Raw genomic sequence first — 20,133 nt, 5'->3', positions numbered from 1 at the left:
GATTTTTTGTTCTTTCTCGGCTTTAGCAAACATGGTCTAAAAGAAAACTCAAATTTCATCACAATAGATCAAATATGCTAAAAGTAGAATTTTTGTATCAGAATCCTGTTGAATATGATATTTGTCGTAAACACGTTGATCTCATTTTCGGAGCACGACTCATTTTCGATACCTAATTGTAAACACTAGCACATGGACAAGGAGGCCAAATTCTTACCCATTGTCGCACTTATAAGTGATTGATACCTTAGAACTAAGCGACTAACTTTAAGATCATGTTCCCATTGTTGTTAAAAGACTCTATTTTCTCGGTCGCGCAAAGACAGTTTTTAACTGATGCCAGGTTTCTTAACTGTCTTCGGATGTTTTGTTCTAGGAAAACAGACGAACAAACAAGCCATTCTCCATCAGGCGACATTGCAAGCGATGCAAGTTATGTACCTAGAAGATATAGGAAACGACAAGCTGATTCGTTACGTTCATCACATTCTAGGTCTGTTAGTGTTAGTAGGACATTAGAATCTGAAAACCATGGCAAACTTCAAGTCAAGGGAATGCTTGATGATATGATTACAAATTCAGATAAAGATAAGGGATTTGTAGAGACTTTTTCATCAGATGTTGATGAAAATAAAAAATCAAAAGAACACGAAAAACATTCACAAATAATAAGACCAGAAATTGACCCAGAGACAAAATCATTTACTTTCTTTCCTGGGCAAGGAAGCCAGTTTGTTGGCATGGGTAAACAGTTGTTACCCTTTCCAGGTGTCAAAGGACTTTATGATCATGCTAGTGAAATACTAAAATATGATTTACTGAAACTATGTCTTTATGGTCCAAAATCAGAACTTGATAAAACCATACATTGTCAGCCTGCTGTATTTGTGACATCGGTCGCAGCTATTGAGAGATTAAAAGAAGAAAACTTTCAGGTGAACAATAATAAATTCTCAATTAAAGAAGTTACTAACACCAAGCTGATCTTCCCTGAACTGTTCCCCCTCCCCATATACATTTGTACATACCAGTCAAGGGTCTAACCTAAATAAGTTATTAGAGAAAAATAACATACATGTGTTATTACAGATACATGTACTTTCATGAGTTGTCTGCTCCTTATTTCTTAATCTGTAGTAACATATGTTTGTTATTAGTTAATATATCAAATTATATTTTTATTTTTAGTGGACTCAAGGGATTTCTTGAAACTTTGCGCAGAAACTTAATGCATAACCTTGATAATATTTCCAATTAAATTAATACATTTTTTATCAACCATGGTAAATCAATGAGACAAAGCTTTTAAGGGATACACTACAAGGCTTAGTTATTACAGGCATGTAACTTATAAAATGAGACACTTGGGAATTAGTTACTGGGAAGCTTGCGCAGAACCTCATCACATGCTCTGATCATTATTTCTTACAATGAATTAAAACACATTGTGATATATGTCTGAGAAATGGCTTCGAAGACATGTAGAAAAGCTGTAATAACACCCTTTAGTTATTACAGGCATATATTTTCTGTAAAAACATAGGTGTACTATACATGATTGGCAAATTATAAACTGTTATATCTATCAAAAGTTTAAGTATACATAAACATGATAAAGACAATAATAATACCAATAGAACTTGTATACAATTTAACAAAGTAAAGTATGTATATTGCCTCTTTGAAACATGTAATATACAAACGTTATCACAGTTTTTTTTATATTTTAGCCCACAATAACGACATGTATGTTATTTTTCTCAAATAACTTATTTAAGCTAGACCCTTGACTGCATACATGTACCTGCCAACTTTTCAAAATCTCCATGTGGGATTAGCCAATTAGTGTACCGGAAGACAATAATTGAATAGCAGTACATTTATGAAGATTTTTATAATATAAAGGATTTACTTTTACAAGAAAGTTCACATACACTTCTTTCATAGTAAAACTTAGCCTTTCAAGTATTTAAAACATTCAACATTTTTTTTAAATTTGAAGTTTCATATGACATTGTATGTATTATATTATTGTTACATGTAATTTCTTGTACAGAAATACGTTTCGGCAATTAGTCTTGAAAGTAACAATAATTATTTCTTATACATGCATGACTTTGACATGTATTACTTTTTGTTACTATTTTCAGGTAATTGTAGCCAGTACCTTAAATGTTCTTGAATATGATCTATATTTGCTCTGTAAACGACACCCAACTTATTTAGTGTTAACATGGTTAAGTCACTTAAAATCAAGTTATATGGAAAATTAATTGATAAGTACATTTATATCATAATTTTGTTGTATAACAGGGTATAGAGAATACCATTGCTACAGCTGGTTACAGTGTTGGAGAGTTTGCTGCTATGGTATTTGCTGGAATGATGTCTTTTGAAGATGGTACATGTACTTACATATAGTAGTATAGCTATATATATTTAGATTGTTTGTTTAAATGTGATTCCTTAATTGAATTTCATTTTTAACCTGATTTCCAAAGGAAAATTTGGTGATGTACTGCAGGCAGGCAGGCGACCGCCAAACTATTTCCGTGCAATAACTTGGAAACGCTTTGACGAAATCTTTTCAAATTTAGATATATGTTGTTTCCTGTGACTAAATGAAGGTCAATTTCAATTTTACGATTTTAGATTTTATCGTCGTTGAGGTGTACTCCTTTAAGTAAGGTAGGTGAAAAGTGATACTTACATGTAGAGTGTTGTCCTTGCAATAACTTGAAAACACTTTGGCGAAATCTTTTCAAATTTATATATTTGTTGCTTCCTGTGGCTAAACATGCTAAATGAAGGTCAGGTTCGATTTTCACTATTTTTGCTTTTATCCTTGTTCAGTTGTAGACCTTTTAGTAGCTAAAAGTGATTGATTTTGGCCTTTCCATTTCTGAACCCTACAAAAATTCATTTATTTATTTTACTTGATCCTGTTTGGGGGTCCAGATTTGCAAATATCATTTCATGCAGGAAAATCCGGTTTGCTGTCAATCTGACAGCCTCTTTTTTTTTTTTTTTTTATATAGTTTAGTGACACAGTCTTGCAATTACGAGATTTATTAGTTTGATTGAATTGAGCACAAAATGCTTAAGCTATAAATGTAATTACTAAAAACTTTCATTGAGCCTAATCACAGGGCCTATTATAAGCATATAATCATGAAAGAAATATAACACTGATTATCACACATTTACATATCTTTTCTAAAAACTGTCAAATTGATTGTGGCGGAACCATGGAAGAGATTATTAGACAATGGTGATGTGCCATTTTAAAATAGATCATGGGGATCCCTGATTATTAATAATGCAGAAAAAAGGATAAATAGAATTTACTAAAAATATTGAACAATACAAAAGACCATCAAAGAAAAACAAATTGAGCAACAAGGTCATGGTCCAGATAGCCTGACTTGGTACAGGTACTCAATTAGGGGGAGATAACCATTTCTAAGTTCACACAAATCTCCCCCTTTGTCATCCAGACCATATGTTGCATACTCTTGCAGAGAATTGGCTAGCCGTAACTGCCCCATAAGCTTCATAAATTGTTTAAAGAGAGATAACTCTAGATTGTTTTTAATTACTATTATAAAGATCTACCCATGAGAGAATGACACTTTCATTATCTGATTACTAACTTATTACTATGTATCAATAATTTTTTTTATACATTATTATATTACTAATATGTGATTCCCTTCAGTCACCAGCAATTACCATATTTTTTGGTGAATCGTTCAACATTAGCTAGTGTGATTTTTTAACTGAATGAACTTTTATGAAATGTCTTCTTAAAATCAACAACACTATAACTGAAAAGAAAATCAGCAGCTAAAAATAAAAAAAAAAAATAAATCAGTGGAAATGATATTGTCTTGATAAACAAACAGGTGCTGTCATCATAAGAAAAAAGTACAATAAGTTTGTTGACCTTTAGATGTCCTTTGGTTTTTGTTCCGCCTTGACAGAGTCAAAAAGTGAGACATAGGTATGCTGTTTCAGGTGTAGGCGGCGACAACAATGTATTAGTTTGTGAATAAGTCAGTTTATGGGGAACCACTAGTGGTAGGTCAATGATATTTGGTATGCAGTTGTATTAGCTTTGGCACATCTCATTTCCATAAAGATTATTTGGCTTAGCTCAGTCATGGTCTATTGACTTTGAAACTTTTGCTTAGTTTACATGTATTAGTTAGTGATTATGTCAGTTTATGGGGAACCACTGTTGGTAAGTCAATGATATTTGGTATGCCCTTTTACCTTCAGTCCTAGCTCATTCACTGAATATTTTTCTTAAAGTACATGTTAAAGGGGCATTAGTTACGAGATATAATAAAAAAAATGAAATATGATTTTTTTTGTTCAATCATTAATGAAAGTGAAATAATGAAATAATAATTGGCTTTTAATAGCCAGTTTAATTCAATTTTGTCAAAATAAGTTAAGAAACATCACTGTTGAATTATTCACTTGCAAGTGAATAATTCGACCTCATTGAATCCGTATTCATGTGACCTTCAATTTAACCCATTAGCTAGAGATTGGTTACGCATGTATTGGTTGTGTTTAGCCATTAAAAGGAAGAGAATGTTAACATTGAAAGTGAAACAAAGGTGAACCATTTCGTTGACTGATTCGATCCACAAAAAAATCATTCTTTTACAGGTAAAAATGATCATTAACTTATTTTTTTTATACGACCGCAAAAATTGAAAATTTTTTTTATACGACCGCAAAAATTGAAAATTTTTTGGTCGTATATTGGTATGACGTTGGCGTCGTCGTCGTCGTCGTCGTCGTCGTCCGGCGTCGTCCGAAGACACATTGGTTTTCGCACTCTTACTTTAGTTTAAGTGAATGGATCTCCATGAAATTTTACCATAAGGTTCAATACCACAAAAGGAAGGTTGGGATTGATTTTGGGGGTTATGGTACCAACAGTTAAGGAATTAGGGGCCAAAAAGGGGCCAAAAATAAGCATTTTTGTAACTTCCAGACAATAACTTGTGTGTAAGTGTATGGATCTCTCTGACATTGTACCACAAGGTTCCATATCACAAAGGGAAGGCTGTAATTGATTTTGGGGGTAATTGCCTCAAAATTTTAGGAATTAGGGGCCAAAAAAGGGGCAAAAAACAAGCATTTTTCTAGTTTCATGACAATAACTTGTGTGTAAGTGTTTGGATATTTCTGAAATTGTACTACAAGGTTCCATATCACAAAGGGAAAGCTGGAATTGAGTTTGTGGGTAATTGCCCGAAACGTTTAGGAAAAGGGGGCCAAAAAGGGGCCAAAAATAAGCATTTTTCTAGTTTCCAGACAATAACTTGTGTTCAAGTGTATGGATCTCTCTGAAATTGTACTGCAAGGTACCATACCACAAAGGGAAGGCTGGGATTGAGTTTGGGGGTGATGAATCATAAGGGGGTTCAAAAAATTTGGGGGGGGGATTTTTTTTTTTTTCTTTTTTTCCTTTTTTTTATTCTTTTAAAATTTTCCATTTTAAGTTGGTTATTTCTGATTAATATTTAAAAGCAAATAATAATGATATGGTAGGAGATACACACCAAACAGGATGTGTAAATCATTATATAATAAGTATTGTGCAATAGCAAGAAATTTTCAATTGCACAGTATTGCACAATTGCAAGAAATCTTCAATTGCACAGTATTGCGCAATAGCAAGAAATCTTCAATTGCACAGTATTGCGCAATAGCAAGAAATATCCAATAGCACAATATTGCGCAATAGCAAGAAATTGTCAATTGTACAGTATTGCACAATAGCAAGAAATATTCAATTGCACAGTATTGTGCAAAAGAAGATACTTTGATGAATTGCTTATTTCTTGATCAATTTCAATGGGGTTTTATTTTTGAATTCTTGGGGTTCTTTAATATGCTGAATCTAACCAAGTATTAAGTTTTTGGATTTTGGGCCCCGTTTTTAAATTGGTCCACATTGAGGTCCAAAGGGTCCAAAATTTAACTTTGTTTGATTTCATCAAAAATTGAATTATTGGGGTTCTTTGATATGCCGAATCTAACCGTGTATTTAGATTCTTAATTTTTGGTTCCGTTTTCAAATTGGTCTACATTAAGGTCAAAAGGGTCCAAAATTAAACTTAGTTTGATTTTAACAAAAATTGAATTTTTAGGGTTCTTTGATATGCTGAATCTAAACATGTATTTAGATTTTTGATTATGGGCCCAGTTTTAAAGTTGGTCCAAATCGGGGTCCAAAATTAAACTTTGTTTGATTTCAACAAAAATTGAATATATGGGGTTCTTTGATATGCTGAATCTAACCATGTATTTAGATTTTTGATTTTTGGGCCCCATTATCAACTTTGTCCACATTGAGGTCAAAAGGGTCCAAAATTAAACTTTGTTTGATTTCATCAAAAATTGAATTCTTGGGGTTCTTTGATATGCTGAATCTAACCATGTATTTAGATTTTTTATTTGTGGACCCGCTATCAAATTGGTTCATATTGAGGTCAAAAGGGTCCAAAATTAAACTTTGTTTGATTTCATCAAAAATTGAATTATTGGGGTTCTTTGATATGCCAAATCTAACCGTGTATTTAGATTTTTAATTTTGGGTCCCGTTTTTAAATTGGTCTACATTCAGGTCCAAAGGGTCCAAAATTGAACTTAGTTTGATTTTCACAAAAATTGAATTCTTGGGGTTCTTTGATATGCTGAATCTAAACATGTGTTTAAATTTTTGATTATGGGACCAGTTTTCAAGTTGGTCCAAGTTGGGGTCCAAAATTAAACTTTGTTTGATTTCAACAAAAATTGAATATATAGGGTTCTTTGATATGCTGAATCTAAACATGTATTTAGATTTTAGATTTTTGGCCTAGTTTTCAAGTTGGTCCAAATTGGGGTCCAAAATTAATCTTTGTTTGATTTCAACAAAAATTGAATATATGGGGTTCTTTGATATGCTGAATCTTACCATGTATTTAGATTTTTTATTTGTGGGCCCGCTATCAAATTGGTTCATATTGAGGTCAATAGGGTCCAAAATTAAACTTTGTTTGATTTCATCAAAAATTTAATTATTGGGGTTCTTTGATATGCCAAATCCAACCGTGTATTTAGATTTTTAATTTTGGGTCCCGTTTTTTAAATTGGTCTACATTAAGGTCCAAAGGGTCCAAAATTAAACTTAGTTTGATTTTAACAAAAATTGAATTTTTGGGGTTCTTTGATATGCTGAATCTAAACATGTGTTTAAATTTTTGATTATGGGACCAGTTTTCAAGTTGGTCCAAGTTGGGGTCCAAAATTAAACTTTGTTTGATTTCAACAAAAATTGAATATATGGGGTTCTTTGATATGCTGAATCTAAACATGTATTTAGATTTTAGATTTTTGGCCCAGTTTTCAAGTTGGTCCAAATTGGGGTCCAAAATTAAACTTTGTTTGATTTCAACAAAAATTGAATATATGGGGTTCTTTGATATGCTGAATCTTACCATGTATTTAGATTTTTTATTTTGTGGGCCCGCTATCAAATTGGTTCATATTGAGGTCAAAAGGGTCCAAAATTAAACTTTGTTTGATTTCATCTAAAATTGAATTATTGGGGTTCTGTTATATACCAAATCTAACCGTGTTTTTAGATTTTTAATTTTGGGTCCCGTTTTTTTAAATTGGTCTACATTAAGGTCCAAAGGGTCCAAAATTAAACTTAGTTTGATTTTAACAAAAATTGAATTCTTGGGGTACTTTGATATGCTGAATCTAAACATGTGTTTAGATTTTTGATTATGGGACCAGTTTTCAAGTTGGTCCAAGTTGGGGTCCAAAATTAAACTTTGTTTGATTTCAACAAAAATTGAATATATGGGGTTCTTTGATATGCTGAATCTAACCATGTATTTTGATTTTGGGCATTGGACCATAATAGGTAAATTAAAAAAATTGAAGTTCTTAGGCCACATTCTTTCTGTGTCAGAAACCTATGCTGTGTCAAATATTTAATCACAATCCAAATTCAGAGCTGTATCAAGCTTGAATGTTGTGTCCATACTTGCCCCAACTGTTCAGGGTTCGACCTCTGCGGTCGTATCAAGCTGCGCCCAGCGAAGCATTTTATTTAACCTATAACATGAAATCAAACAGACCTAGAAAAGTCCAATTGCACTGTAAGGTCGCTATCTCTTTATATTTATGTTTATGTTCATATCGGGTTATGTGACCGTCGGCAGTCTTCGGAGGTCATCTCAATGGTTAATTAGATGGCGTCTAGACTAAAATACACACGAAAAGCTGATATATATTATCGAGTCCATGCATTGTTAATTGTTTAATTCAGACTAATTGTAATTTGGGTATACGTTTTAGTATGTTATAAATCAAATATGAGAATTTGAGTCAAATCGGTGAACATGAATTTGACAGCTAATTCCCCTTTAAAGTATTGCCATTTTAATTTCAACATTTACATTTTACTTTCAAAATAACAAAAAGGCGAGACATATCTCTGTGTTAACAGTTTATTTATGTCCTCAGATTGCTATCTCATTAACATATACCAATCTCTTTTTACTCGTATCTAAATTCTCACAAGAAACAATTTAATAAAGACAATGAAAAATAAGAATATCTCAACCATGGCAAAACAGTTATTGCCACAAAACTTTACTTTGTCAAATTGAACATTCAAAGCTTTCAGTTTTTGTCATGGTTTGACGAAGTTGAAAAAGCCAGACTTAGGCGGGCTGTTTCTGGTTTCATTGGTAGCAGCGTGAACAATGTACTAGTTTGTGATTAGGTCAGTCGATGGGGCACCATTAGTGCTAGGTCAGTGGTATTTGGTATGCAGTTGTATTAACATTGGCACATCTCGTTTCCATGGAGATTATTTGGCTGCACATCTCGTTTCCATGGAGATTATTTGGCTCGACCCCTCAGCCATGGTCTATTGACTTTGAAACTTTAGCTTAGTTTACATGTATTAGTTTGTGAATAGGTCAGTTTTTTGGGAACTACTAGTGGTGTATCAATGGTATGTGGTATGAAGATTTATAAGGTTTGGCACATCTTATTTCCATAGAGATTATTTGGCTCCTTCCCCTCAGTCATGGTCTATTGACTCTGAATATTTTACATACTGGTAGCTATATATATATAGTGTACATGTACATGTTAAAGTTTGTGTTTGGGTAAGTTAAAAGGGAACCACTTATGATAAGTCAATGATATACATGTGGTATGCTGTTGTATAAGCATTTGCATTTCTCATTTCCATTGAGTTTATTTGGCCCTGCACCTTAGTCATGGTTCATTGACTTTGAATGTTTTGCATAGTTTACATTTTTAAGTATTGCCATTTTAATTTCAACATTTGCGTTATACTCTCAAAATTACAAAAAGTGAGACATATCTCTGTGTCAACAGTTTATTATTCTCATTATCTGTCACTATTTTCAGCCCTCAGCGTGGTCAAAGTAAGAGCCCAGGCAATGCAGCGAGCCTCAGAGGAGACTCCTAGTGGAATGATGACAGTGTTTTGTTTCTGGGGAACCAAACTGAACCTAGCTACAGAAGCTGCTAAACAGTATTGTAAGGAGCACCACCACATAGAAGATCCTGTGTGTAAAATAGCCAGCTACCTGTTCCCTGAGGTTAAAGTCATAGCTGGACATGATGAGGTACAAAGAGGTTCTTCTATTTTGAATGAGCTTCACAGTTTCTGTACTGAGAAATTTAATTTTTTTAATTTATGACTGAAAGGCTAACAATAATTAAAATTTAAACGTCAAGAGTCGAGAAATATGTTGTACAAGACACAGTTTTAAAATCTATTCCTAACTGATATTAGACAATATATAGACAAACTTTGACATTCTTTCTTGTATACGTCCAAAGATGTTATTTTCTGTGTATTTGCCACCTTTTTATTCCCCCTAAGCAAAGTGGAAGTTGTGTAGTAATCCTGGTGTATGTCTTATCATTCATTTGTTTGTTTTGTTTTCCATTCCCCCTACTCCTTTTTTATCAGTTATTCCTCCTAAACCCCTTTCAGTATTTTCATCTTTCTGTAATGACAACAATATTTTTTACTTACACTGGTATAGTTATAAAGTGAATCAGTTATCTGAATCATTGTTCTTTTTTTTTTTAATAAGAAAACTGGTACCCGTATAGACAGGTATGTGTTAAGTACAATGCACAGGAACCCAGTAGTCCAGTCATTCTATGGTTATACCTCAAACTAATTGCAACAGAAATGTTTTTTGCGGAATTCGTGAGAGATATAACGTATAAGAAACATATTAAAAATCGAGAAAAATCGAAATAGGGGAAAGTCGTCAATTTTGGCGAAAAAAAAATCAAGATTTTACTTCAAATATTATGGAAAGATATGGCGCCCGTAGATTGAGAATGACGATATGGGAGACAACTCGTAATGGTCAACTGCAGACGACGCATCTAGTGTCCATCCTTTTCATTCTGGTAAGTAAATATAAGACTTATATATAAAAGTTTTATATGTATTTAGCACTCTTAAGAGTAAAAGCTGTCATGCAAGGTATTTTTGGTGTTTTTGAAAGGCGTAAATACACGGGAGACGGCAAAAAGTAGTACAGGGCAGAAATGAGTTCATTTCGGTTTGACGAGGTCTCTAAACCACAAATCACGTGTAAAACAGCTCTGCTTTTTATATTTGGACTAAATTATATACATTTCATATATAAATCGCCCCGTAAAAAACAAATTATAGTCTACTGCCAGGAGTTGCTGACGGAAAAAAAAAAGTATGGAACGCCGTTAGTGCCAAAAAGGTTACATTCCAACAAAATTGAATTCATGGAAAAAGGAAGTTGTACTGATAATAAAATTTAAAAATCAAATCAAAGACAAATTGTTTTACCAAAATAAGATGAATATTTATTAATCAAATGATAGAGGGACATTTGAATTGTCCAGTTTAACAAAGCTACTATTATACAATTTAACTGAGCTACCATGCACCAAGCAGGGGAAAGGCACTCTATCAAACTTCATATTACATTTTGGGGCAATTTTTATTACTGTTGTTTTTCTGTGCATACATCAAGCAGGTATTTTACCCGAAAAGGAGGAGGGGCGCCACTTAATACTTGTATTAATGTCATATGTTTCTGTATAAGCGTTAACATGATAAAGTAATAAAAACACAATGAACTACGGCGGAAAGTACAAATAGAACCAGAATATCGACAAATAGAAACTATTAACAAACTGAAAAAAATAACTGTTGTAATCCTGAATCAAAATGAGTACAGACACTACATATGAATTATTTTATAGTATAAAAAAAGTCAACATAGATCTTTTTTAATATTGTATCCAAAACAAATCTTTTGATAAAATAATATGAAAGCAAAACCAAATTAATTGAATCTCGTCTTAACAGTTTTATCATTTTTTTAGGTAATGATGGATGCTTGTTTTTTCTGTCGGGTTTCTCTAAACAATGGTGAAGAAATAACACAACTAAGAGAAAAAGGATGTAACACAGTTAATAGGACCAGCCAAACCAGAAATGATACGATCGACACAACTCCAGGACAAAAAGTTCATCAGAAATGTCGACGTGATTACATAAACGCTAATTCAATCAAGAAGGACTTGCGAGACAAGAATTTATCGACAACCGAGCTAAGTCGTGACTTACGCTCTTCCACTCCTGTTTTCGAGTTCCAGAAGAACTGTTTATTTTGTGGAAATTATGCAAAATTTTCGGAAAGCAAAAGGGAAATCGACGTGTTTCCTGTCAGGACAACAGATTTTTCTAAGACCCTTAGAAACATCTGCAAAGAAAGAAATGATGAATGGTCCGAAAACGTTTTGAGGAGGATAAACATTGCGCCATCCGATTTGCACGCTGCAGATGCAATATACCACCAAACATGTAGTGTTAATTTTAGAACTGGTAAGCAAATCCCCGTTTCGAAGCAAGCAAACAAAGAGGTCAAACGAACGACACCAGGACGACCAAAAGAAGATTTACCAGAGAAAGCTTTCCTGCAAATAGTTAGACAATTAGAAGAAACACAAGACGAACCTGCAACCGTAAGCGATCTTGTTCAGGCTATGGAAGAAATTTGCGGAGAGAAGGCGTATAGTGTGGTGCACATGAAAAAGAGACTGCAAACTCATTTTGGATCCGATATCATCATCACGGAAGTAAACGGAGAGTCGAATATAGTCACATTTAGGAGAACAGCATCATCTATACTGAACGAATTTAACAGAAGACCATCATCTAAGAGTCCAGAAGATGAAAAGCTGTCGATGATAGAAACAGCAGCTAAGCTAATAAAAGCAGATATTATGAGCCTTAAAGATTCAAAATCTATATATCCGTCTTCTGTTGATATAAACTCACAGCAAAACACTGCCTTTGTCCCAGATTCGTTACGAACATTTCTAAGTGCATTATTTAGTCAAAACGACTCTACTGTTAAAGTTGCATCTGTTGGTCAAGCTATAATTCAGGCAACCCGACCAAGAACACTTATTGCACCGCTACAAATTGCCCTCAGTGTACAAATGCATCATCACTTTGGATCAAGGTTTTTGTTGGACACATTGAACACTCTTGGTTTTGCTTCTTCTTACACAGAGGTTCAAAGGTTTGAACTTAATGCTGCTGCTGCTGCTCATGACAGAACCGACACACAGTTTGGGAATGACACTTTCGTTCAGTATATAGCTGATAACGTAGACCATAACCTGCGCACTTTATGGTCATGGAACATTTCATGGTATGGGCATGATTGCAGCTGTAACTCCAGGATTTAGACTTGACAAAGCTGTCCCTAGGCTGTCTCCCACACTAAAGGAAGTCTCTGACTTAGCGAAGATTAACATAGATTATTATAAGATGCAATCTAAACAATCGTTACAGGCAGAGTTCGCAACCATGAATTATGAGCCAAATATGGTCGATACAACGTGGAAGTTAGACCTTCTGTCAAAAGTATGCTGGCCTTTGACATGCAACCAACCTAGTTGGTCAGCCATTATGCACAAAGTGATGGACGGTGATTATCCAGGAAAATCATCTGTTGTTTTTTTGCCAATGATAGACATGAATCCTAGTGATCTCACATGTATAAATTCAACACTTAACTTCATAAGCAAGCAAGCAAAGGCTCAACATTGTTCACCTATTTTGACATTTGATCAACCCCTCTATTGGAAGGCAATGAACATAATTAAAGATGAACCATTGGATAGTCCTTTAAAGTCAGTTATCTTGAGACTTGGAGGCTTTCATTTAGAAATGAGTTTTGTAGGCGGCATTGGTCACTTGATGGAAGGATCTGGAATTACTGAGCTACTTGAAACAGTGTATGCACCAAATGCAGTAACTCATATGACTAGTGGAAAGGCTATTGCACGAGCAGTAAGGGCACATTTCCTGATAGACACAGCTCTCACGTCAATAATCTTGTCACACATATACGGCATACCACTTCCAGATCAAATCGAAAATGAGAGTGGAACCAATGATATTAATCCGGCAAATTACATAAATACCGACATTACTGATATGAACGCTGAGGACCTTTCGGATGAGTTGCATGAAGCAGATTCGATGTTGGATGAACTACTGAAAGGGGACATATCCGTCGAAAAAGCTTGCGAAAATGTTTTATTAGATCAAATAAAATCTAGGATAGATAACTTTCGGGTGTCACACAAAAGTTTTCGTACTTCACAACTATGGTTCCAGTATATGGATATGATAGATATACTCCGTAGATTCATCAAAGCTGAAAGGACTGGTAACTGGGGTCTACATTTACAAACAGTCAAAGACATGCTTCCGTATCTTGCAGCTTCGGGACACAATCTGTATGTCAAATCATCACGAGTATACTTACAACAAATGCAGAACTTGAAAACAACACATCCTGACGTATTAGCTTTTCTACAATCAGGTTATCATGTTATAAGAAGGAGTGATAAATTCTGGGCAGGTCTTTCTTCTGATTTGGTCATAGAACAGGTTTTAATGAGAAGCTTAAAGACGACAGGCGGTATGACTCGGGGCAGAGGTATGTCAGAGGGTCAGCGAGCCCAATGGATTTTATCTATGCCAGACTGCGCGGAAATGAACAATGCTTTGCAAGAGTTTACTGGAGTCAATTATGGAACAAGTGACCAACATAAAGAAGGTGGGGATTCAAGGAGATCGAGAGACTGTCAAGATTTGAAAACATTTTTATCGTTTCTTATCAGCAGAAATCCTTTTGTAGAGGAAACCAGTTTGCGAAATATAGAAACAGGGGTCTCGGCGGACAAATTTGTCAATGTTGATAATTCGAAGGAATTAGGGATTAAAATTCTAAAGTCCATGGACGGACAGAAAATTGATGAATTTTCATTTAAAAGGAAAGAACAGGCCATTATCTTAAGTGCAAAATCGGCTATCAAAGTTGATGATGATGTCATTACTGTTGATTCACAGCTTCTCTTTCAGCGCTTTCTTGCTGCATCAAATGGCATATATGAAGATCAGTCTGAAATATTCACCTATGAACTATGTAGTCATCCCAGTTCAATGTTTGATCCAAATGGGCTCATGCGAACAGCACAAAAGTCTAGTCTTGCAGATGCTATTTGGGGAAAGGGCGATTGTTGCGCATTTGAAATGAACGAAAACGACAAAACTCAGTATATTATTGATGGCGGCTCTCTTCTCCATCAAATACACTGGCAAAGCGGACTTTCTTTCGGTGAAATTTGCCAGAGGTACGTTGACAGCGTAGAACGGAAATACAGTAATGCTATAGTTGTATTTGATGGATATGCCTCGGGTCCAGATACTAAAGATGCCACTCACCAGCGACGCACCAAAGGAATCATAGGCACAAAAGTTTCATTCACGGATAGAACTCCTTTCAAATCTAAAAAAGAAATATTTCTAGCAAACATCGAAAACAAGCAAAACTTCATTAATCTCTTGAGTGCAAAGATGGTAGAAAAGGGAATTGAAACTAAACACTCAGATGCCGATGCTGATGTATTGATAGCCCTTACTGCAATCGAGTCATCGAAAACAAAACCAACTGTTTTGCTAGGAGAGGACACTGATCTTCTGGTACTCCTTCTTTATCATGCGGACGTTACATCAAATTCGCTGATATTCAAATCTGGCAATGTGTCAAAACTCAACACAAATATTAAAATATGGGATATTTTGAAGACCAAATCGCTTCTTGGTGAGGAGCTATGTACACTGTTACCTTTAATTCATGCTATCAGTGGTTGTGACACAACTTCAAGAATGTTCGGTGTCAGTAAAGCAGCGACCCTAAAGAAATTCGGAGAACAAGACTTTGTAAAGGCTCAGGCACAGTTATTATGCAATGCAAACACAAAGGATGATGTAATTTCTGCTGGTGAAAACATTATTTCCTCTCTATATAATGGTGCTCCGTATGAAGGACTGAACGTTCTTCGCTACAGAAAGTTTGCTGCAAGAGTATTGACAAACAAAACGTGCGTTCAAATTCATACTTTGCCGCCAACATCAAATGCGGCTTCATTTCATAGCCAGAGGGCTTATCTTCAAATGAAAATGTGGATGGACAAGGACAATTTAAATCCATGTGAATGGGGTTGGAAAGTCGCTAATGGAAACCTTGTTCCAGTTAAGTGTACGATGGACGCAGCTCCCTCTAAATTACTCAACATTATTCGATGCAATTGTAAGACAAACTGTGACACTAAAAGATGTACTTGTAGAAAAAACGGACTTGAATGTTCAGTAGCATGTGGCGAATGTAAAGGAACTGGTTGTACAAATTCGAACAAAACAGTTGACATGGACGATTAAGTGACAATTAACTTCAAAAGATCTATGTAGAATACACAAAAAAACGTAATTAGCATAGTTAAGGGGTTTGGGTAAAAACTACTACATGTTTTTGTTATCCTATAACGTAATTATTTTGGTTTCAAGAAAAAGTATCAATCGGTTTTTATTGTTGTTATAAGATCTATTGACTTGACGAATTTATCATTATTTGATCTCCCTCAATATTTAACATATACAAAGTAAATTTGAAGACTCATAATCTTATTTGAATTTGGTTTTTTTAAGAAAACATAAATTCCCAGTTTTTATCGATTTTTTGCTAAAAATCCAACATTTTCACCCAAAATTTTCAACTTCCTGTACTTTGAAGTTCATCATATTTTCAAAAATTCATTGTTGTAATAAGATCTATTGACTTGATTAAAAATTATGTACGTTGCTATTTTAGTTTTTTAATAACGGCAAATTTCCAGTTTTCAGCGATTTTTCAACAAAATCCAAGGTTTTCACTCAAAATTAACAATTTCCCTTCATCCAAACTTTCTCGATTTTTCATATGTTCAACAGTAACCCAAAATCAGCTAGGAAAACAAGAAGAACATTCTGTTGCAATTAGTTTGAGGTTTGGTCATATTTTGGCATAGAAAAACTTGACATTGATGTCTGCAAAATTTAACCAGTCAAATAGGATAGGCATTTTGTATCTTCAACTTGTCCTAAACAGCTGATTAGATTTTAACCTAACATTCCAAGATTGTTTCTTTTATGACACCAATATGCACCTTCTATTTTATGTTTGTTCTGTTTTGTTTCTTACGTGTTTTCCATAGCATAGCATGAGAATGGGAGTATGAATTTGTGAACTGTGCAAATATATTAATACACCTACCTCTTAGAGGAGGGGCCTGATGGGTTATTTTTCGTTCTTCGTGATCGGCGCATTTTCACTATCGTGATCCGTTTTTCTACAGATTTTTTTTTTTTTTATATTTTAGTGATCCGTGATCATGGAAATTTATTTTCTGTGAATCGTGATTGACAAAAAAATCAACTCGTGAATCGTGATGAGACCCCCCCAATCAGGCCCCTCTTGGAGGGACAGTATATATTGATCTCAAATTTCCTGTCTGTCTGTTTGTATGTCTTAAGTTAAGTGTCCAGATGATAATCAAAGTACTGCTTTACTAATAAATTTAGAATTTCAACACATTGTAGTGGACTATTGAATACAGATCAATCAGATTTTGATGGTTTTGAACTAGACCTTTCAAGAGTTATGCCCCTTACTTACCATACAAGGTTTGTTTTCTTTTGTTTCCAGATGATAATGACAATACTGCTTGACCAAATCTTTTGAAATTCAAACACAATGTCATGGGTCATAATATACAGGTTAATTTCCAGGTGATAACGAAAGTATCTAAACACAGTAAAATAGTTTTTCAATGCTTTATCTTTTAGATAAAATGTCAGATGAGCCATATGAAAGGTCTAATTTATGGGAAAAAAATGTATATTAATGACAAAAAGTTAATGTAAAAGTAGTAATATTTCTGGTGCACATGTTGTTTAAGCCTGTCTTCAAAAGTTAAAAAAAGTTACACTTGAAGCTAGTTGTTATACTATAAAATAACAAGAACTAATACTTGCTGATGCAAACATACCGTGACAAAAATACAATGAGAAAAAATGTCATACAAAAAAAACAAATATTGGCTTCTATATATAAAAAAAAAGATGGGGTATGATTGCCAATGAGACAACTCTCCACAAGAGACCAAATGACACAGAAATTAACAACTATAGGTCACCGTACGGCCTACAACAATGAGCAAAGCCCATACCGCATAGTCAGCTATAAAAGGCCCCAAAATGACAAATGTAAAACAATCCAAACGAGAAAACTAACGGCCTAATTTATGTACAAAAAATGAACGAAAAACAAATATGTAAGACATCAACAAACGACAACCACTGAATTACAGGCTCCTGACTTGTGACAGGCACATACATACAGAATGTGGCGGGGTTAAACATGTTAGCAGGATCCAAACCCTCCCCCTAACCTGGGACAGTGGTGTAACAGTACAACATAAGAACGGACTATAAAAATCAGTTGAAAAAGGATTAACTCATCAGATGGATACAAATAGAAATACATCTAAAAAAAACACAGAGTGGACGTGGCCAGGTACTTGTATATCCCAACAACAAAAAGACACTAAGTACAGATCTGAGACTACTCGCAGTTACTGACAGCTAGTTCATAGCCACTAACAACTAATAAAAAAAATCATGCATCTAAGACTAAATTATCAATCAGTACACATCCAATATCCAATGGATTTAGTGTAAAGAGGTCATAAACAGTCAGAGAAAAACATGACCTTGTGCAATGCCAAAATACAGGTATCGACAGATTGTAGATCCATGAATGTGCATACATGATATAAAAAACAAATACACTGGAAAGTAAAAGACCTGGAATTATAAGATTTATTATTATTTTACCATTGTAATGCTTATTATTTTTTGCAGTTCATTCAAATAAGCATTCATATTTTACAGGCATTAGACTTCATAGAGAAGAATAAGAAAGATTTTGGAATAAGAAGTTGTAAACGTATAGCAGTTAGCGGTGCTTTCCACACTCCTTTAATGGACTCGGCAAGGAAACCTGTCAGTCATGCATTAAGAAGGATAGAAATACATCGTCCAAAATTTCCTATATTGTCAAATGTGACTTCTAATAGACTACAGAATAATGCTAATTTCCATAAGACCATTGTTAATCAACTGGTAAAACCAGTGAAATGGGAACAAATAATGTCAACGCTATTCACAAGAGACAAAACTAAATCGGCATTTCCATACACATATGAATGTGGACCGGGCAATCAGCTAGGAATTTTCTTAGACAAAATGAACAACAAAGCTTTTAAAAATTACAGAAACATACAAGTATAATGACGAGTGGAATGATTCTGTTACAAATTGTAGTCAGCATGATACAGTTGTTGATATTTAAGAATTCTTTTATGTTCGGAAAATTATTTAAAAAAAAATATATCATACAAATCACTTTTCAACCATTTTGAAAAATGAGTCATTTCTGCTGTTTGTGAAACAGGGTACCTTAACCATAATACAAGTACATTTTGTACCTTCAAATCTACAGCCATGAAGAAAACCAAATGTATCCAATGCCAGACCTGGTTCCTTCTGGTTTAATTTTGAAAGCGTTTCCTTAAACTTGTCATGGTTGTTTTCATTCTCATACTTTTATAGCTCTTTAATTGACTCTTTTACATCAGTTACTTTACTTCCATGAGTTAATGTTAAATTAAGAAATAATGTTTGGTTTTTGTTTCATATGTGACTCTTCATATATGACTTCATATGAAATTTGGTTGAGAACTTCAATGTGATGGTTATTAATTTGGGTACAAATATCCGAATTCAATGTTTTTGAAATACCATGTTTTGAGGTCTTGTCATTAATATTAAGATATGAACCATGGCAATGCAAAACAAATTTCTTGGTAGAGGGGTCTAAATACAGCACAAACAACATTTTCCTAAAGACCAAAAAAGTGAAAAAGTATATTTTAAACAAAACGCATTTGACTAATAGTTCGAACAACGGATGTTCTTAAACCCTGCTGACTGCCATTGGCGTATGCTAAATAAACGGATCACAAGATGTAACAAAATCGATCTTTATTATTTATTTAATACCAAACAGAAAACAATAAACTTGCGGAAAAGATGGTATAGCGCGATTATGAGGTGTAAAAATTTGTACACCATATCTGGTTTTCGACAATTAATGTCTCTTCAGTGATGTTAGGAATCGAAACGGTATTTGGAAGGCCATATGATTTACCTCAATTAAGTATAGACTCGTGAATTTTGAAGAGTCGAAATAGGATGAACGGATCATATAAACCCGAAAGCAAATATAATACAAGCCCAAACGAAAAAATATGAATAAGTCTAAATTGAAAACACATGAACTCAACAATTTTCTTTTCAAATTTCTCAGCTCTCTTAATGTTTTATCGTAATTACTATGTATATCCTGAATTGCACATGTATTATTTTTCGATATGTCAATTTTCAACAAGTATTTAAAAATCTTTACACAGATACAACCTCAAAAATTGCTTCAAGGAAAAGCAAAAGTACAAATTACCAATAATGAATGAAAATGTAATCCATGCTTTAAAAAGGAAGAACATTGCCTTTTATGAGTGGTAACAACAAGGTCAGCCAGGAGA

General features: G+C 34.0%; 2 protein-coding genes across 3 annotated transcripts in view; one reads left to right on the top strand and one right to left on the bottom strand.

Annotated features, from left to right (window-relative positions):
• LOC127702936 (DNA replication licensing factor mcm4-A-like) overlaps positions 1 to 2,927 on the bottom strand; it is a 34,776-nt gene extending 31,849 nt beyond the window's left edge. The window contains exon 1 of the mRNA XM_052207255.1: positions 2,711 to 2,927. The gene's annotated coding sequence lies outside the window, so the exon portion shown is untranslated. The remainder of the gene's footprint in view (positions 1 to 2,710) is intronic.
• Positions 97 to 18,942, top strand: LOC127702937 (malonyl-CoA-acyl carrier protein transacylase, mitochondrial-like). 2 transcript variants are annotated; one of them, XR_007982575.1, is made up of 5 exons: positions 97 to 935; positions 2,314 to 2,401; positions 9,466 to 9,686; positions 17,069 to 17,152; positions 18,422 to 18,495. XR_007982575.1 is itself a non-coding variant. In XM_052207256.1 (4 exons), the coding sequence occupies exons 1-4, from the start codon at positions 276 to 278 to the stop codon at positions 18,818 to 18,820; spliced, it is 1,368 nt and encodes a 455-aa protein (XP_052063216.1). In that variant the 5' UTR covers positions 97 to 275; the 3' UTR covers positions 18,821 to 18,942. The 2 variants fall into 2 exon arrangements, 1 of the variants encoding a protein (XP_052063216.1); XM_052207256.1 differs by lacking the exon at positions 17,069 to 17,152 and having other exon boundaries at positions 18,422 to 18,942.
• Positions 18,943 to 20,133: the final 1,191 nt, after the last annotated feature.

Source organism: Mytilus californianus, unplaced genomic scaffold (assembly GCF_021869535.1).
Source record: "Mytilus californianus isolate M0D057914Y unplaced genomic scaffold, xbMytCali1.0.p SCAF_5, whole genome shotgun sequence".
Taxonomy (NCBI): domain Eukaryota; kingdom Metazoa; phylum Mollusca; class Bivalvia; order Mytilida; family Mytilidae; genus Mytilus; species Mytilus californianus.
Note: the sequence above shows the minus strand (reverse complement) of the source record. Positions and strands in the feature narration are given on the sequence as shown.

What these genes read in the sequence shown, in the direction of transcription:
- LOC127702937 (XM_052207256.1), top strand. Translation starts at nt 276, where the DNA reads ATGTTCCCATTGTTGTTAAAAGACTCTATTTTCTCGGTCGCGCAAAGA. An exon ending in TAAAAGAAGAAAACTTTCAG is followed by an intron (nt 936 to 2,313) that starts GTGAACAATAAT and finishes GTTGTATAACAG; the next exon opens with GGTATAGAGAATACCATTGC. An exon ending in TCATAGCTGGACATGATGAG is followed by an intron (nt 9,687 to 18,421) that starts GTACAAAGAGGT and finishes CATATTTTACAG; the next exon opens with GCATTAGACTTCATAGAGAA.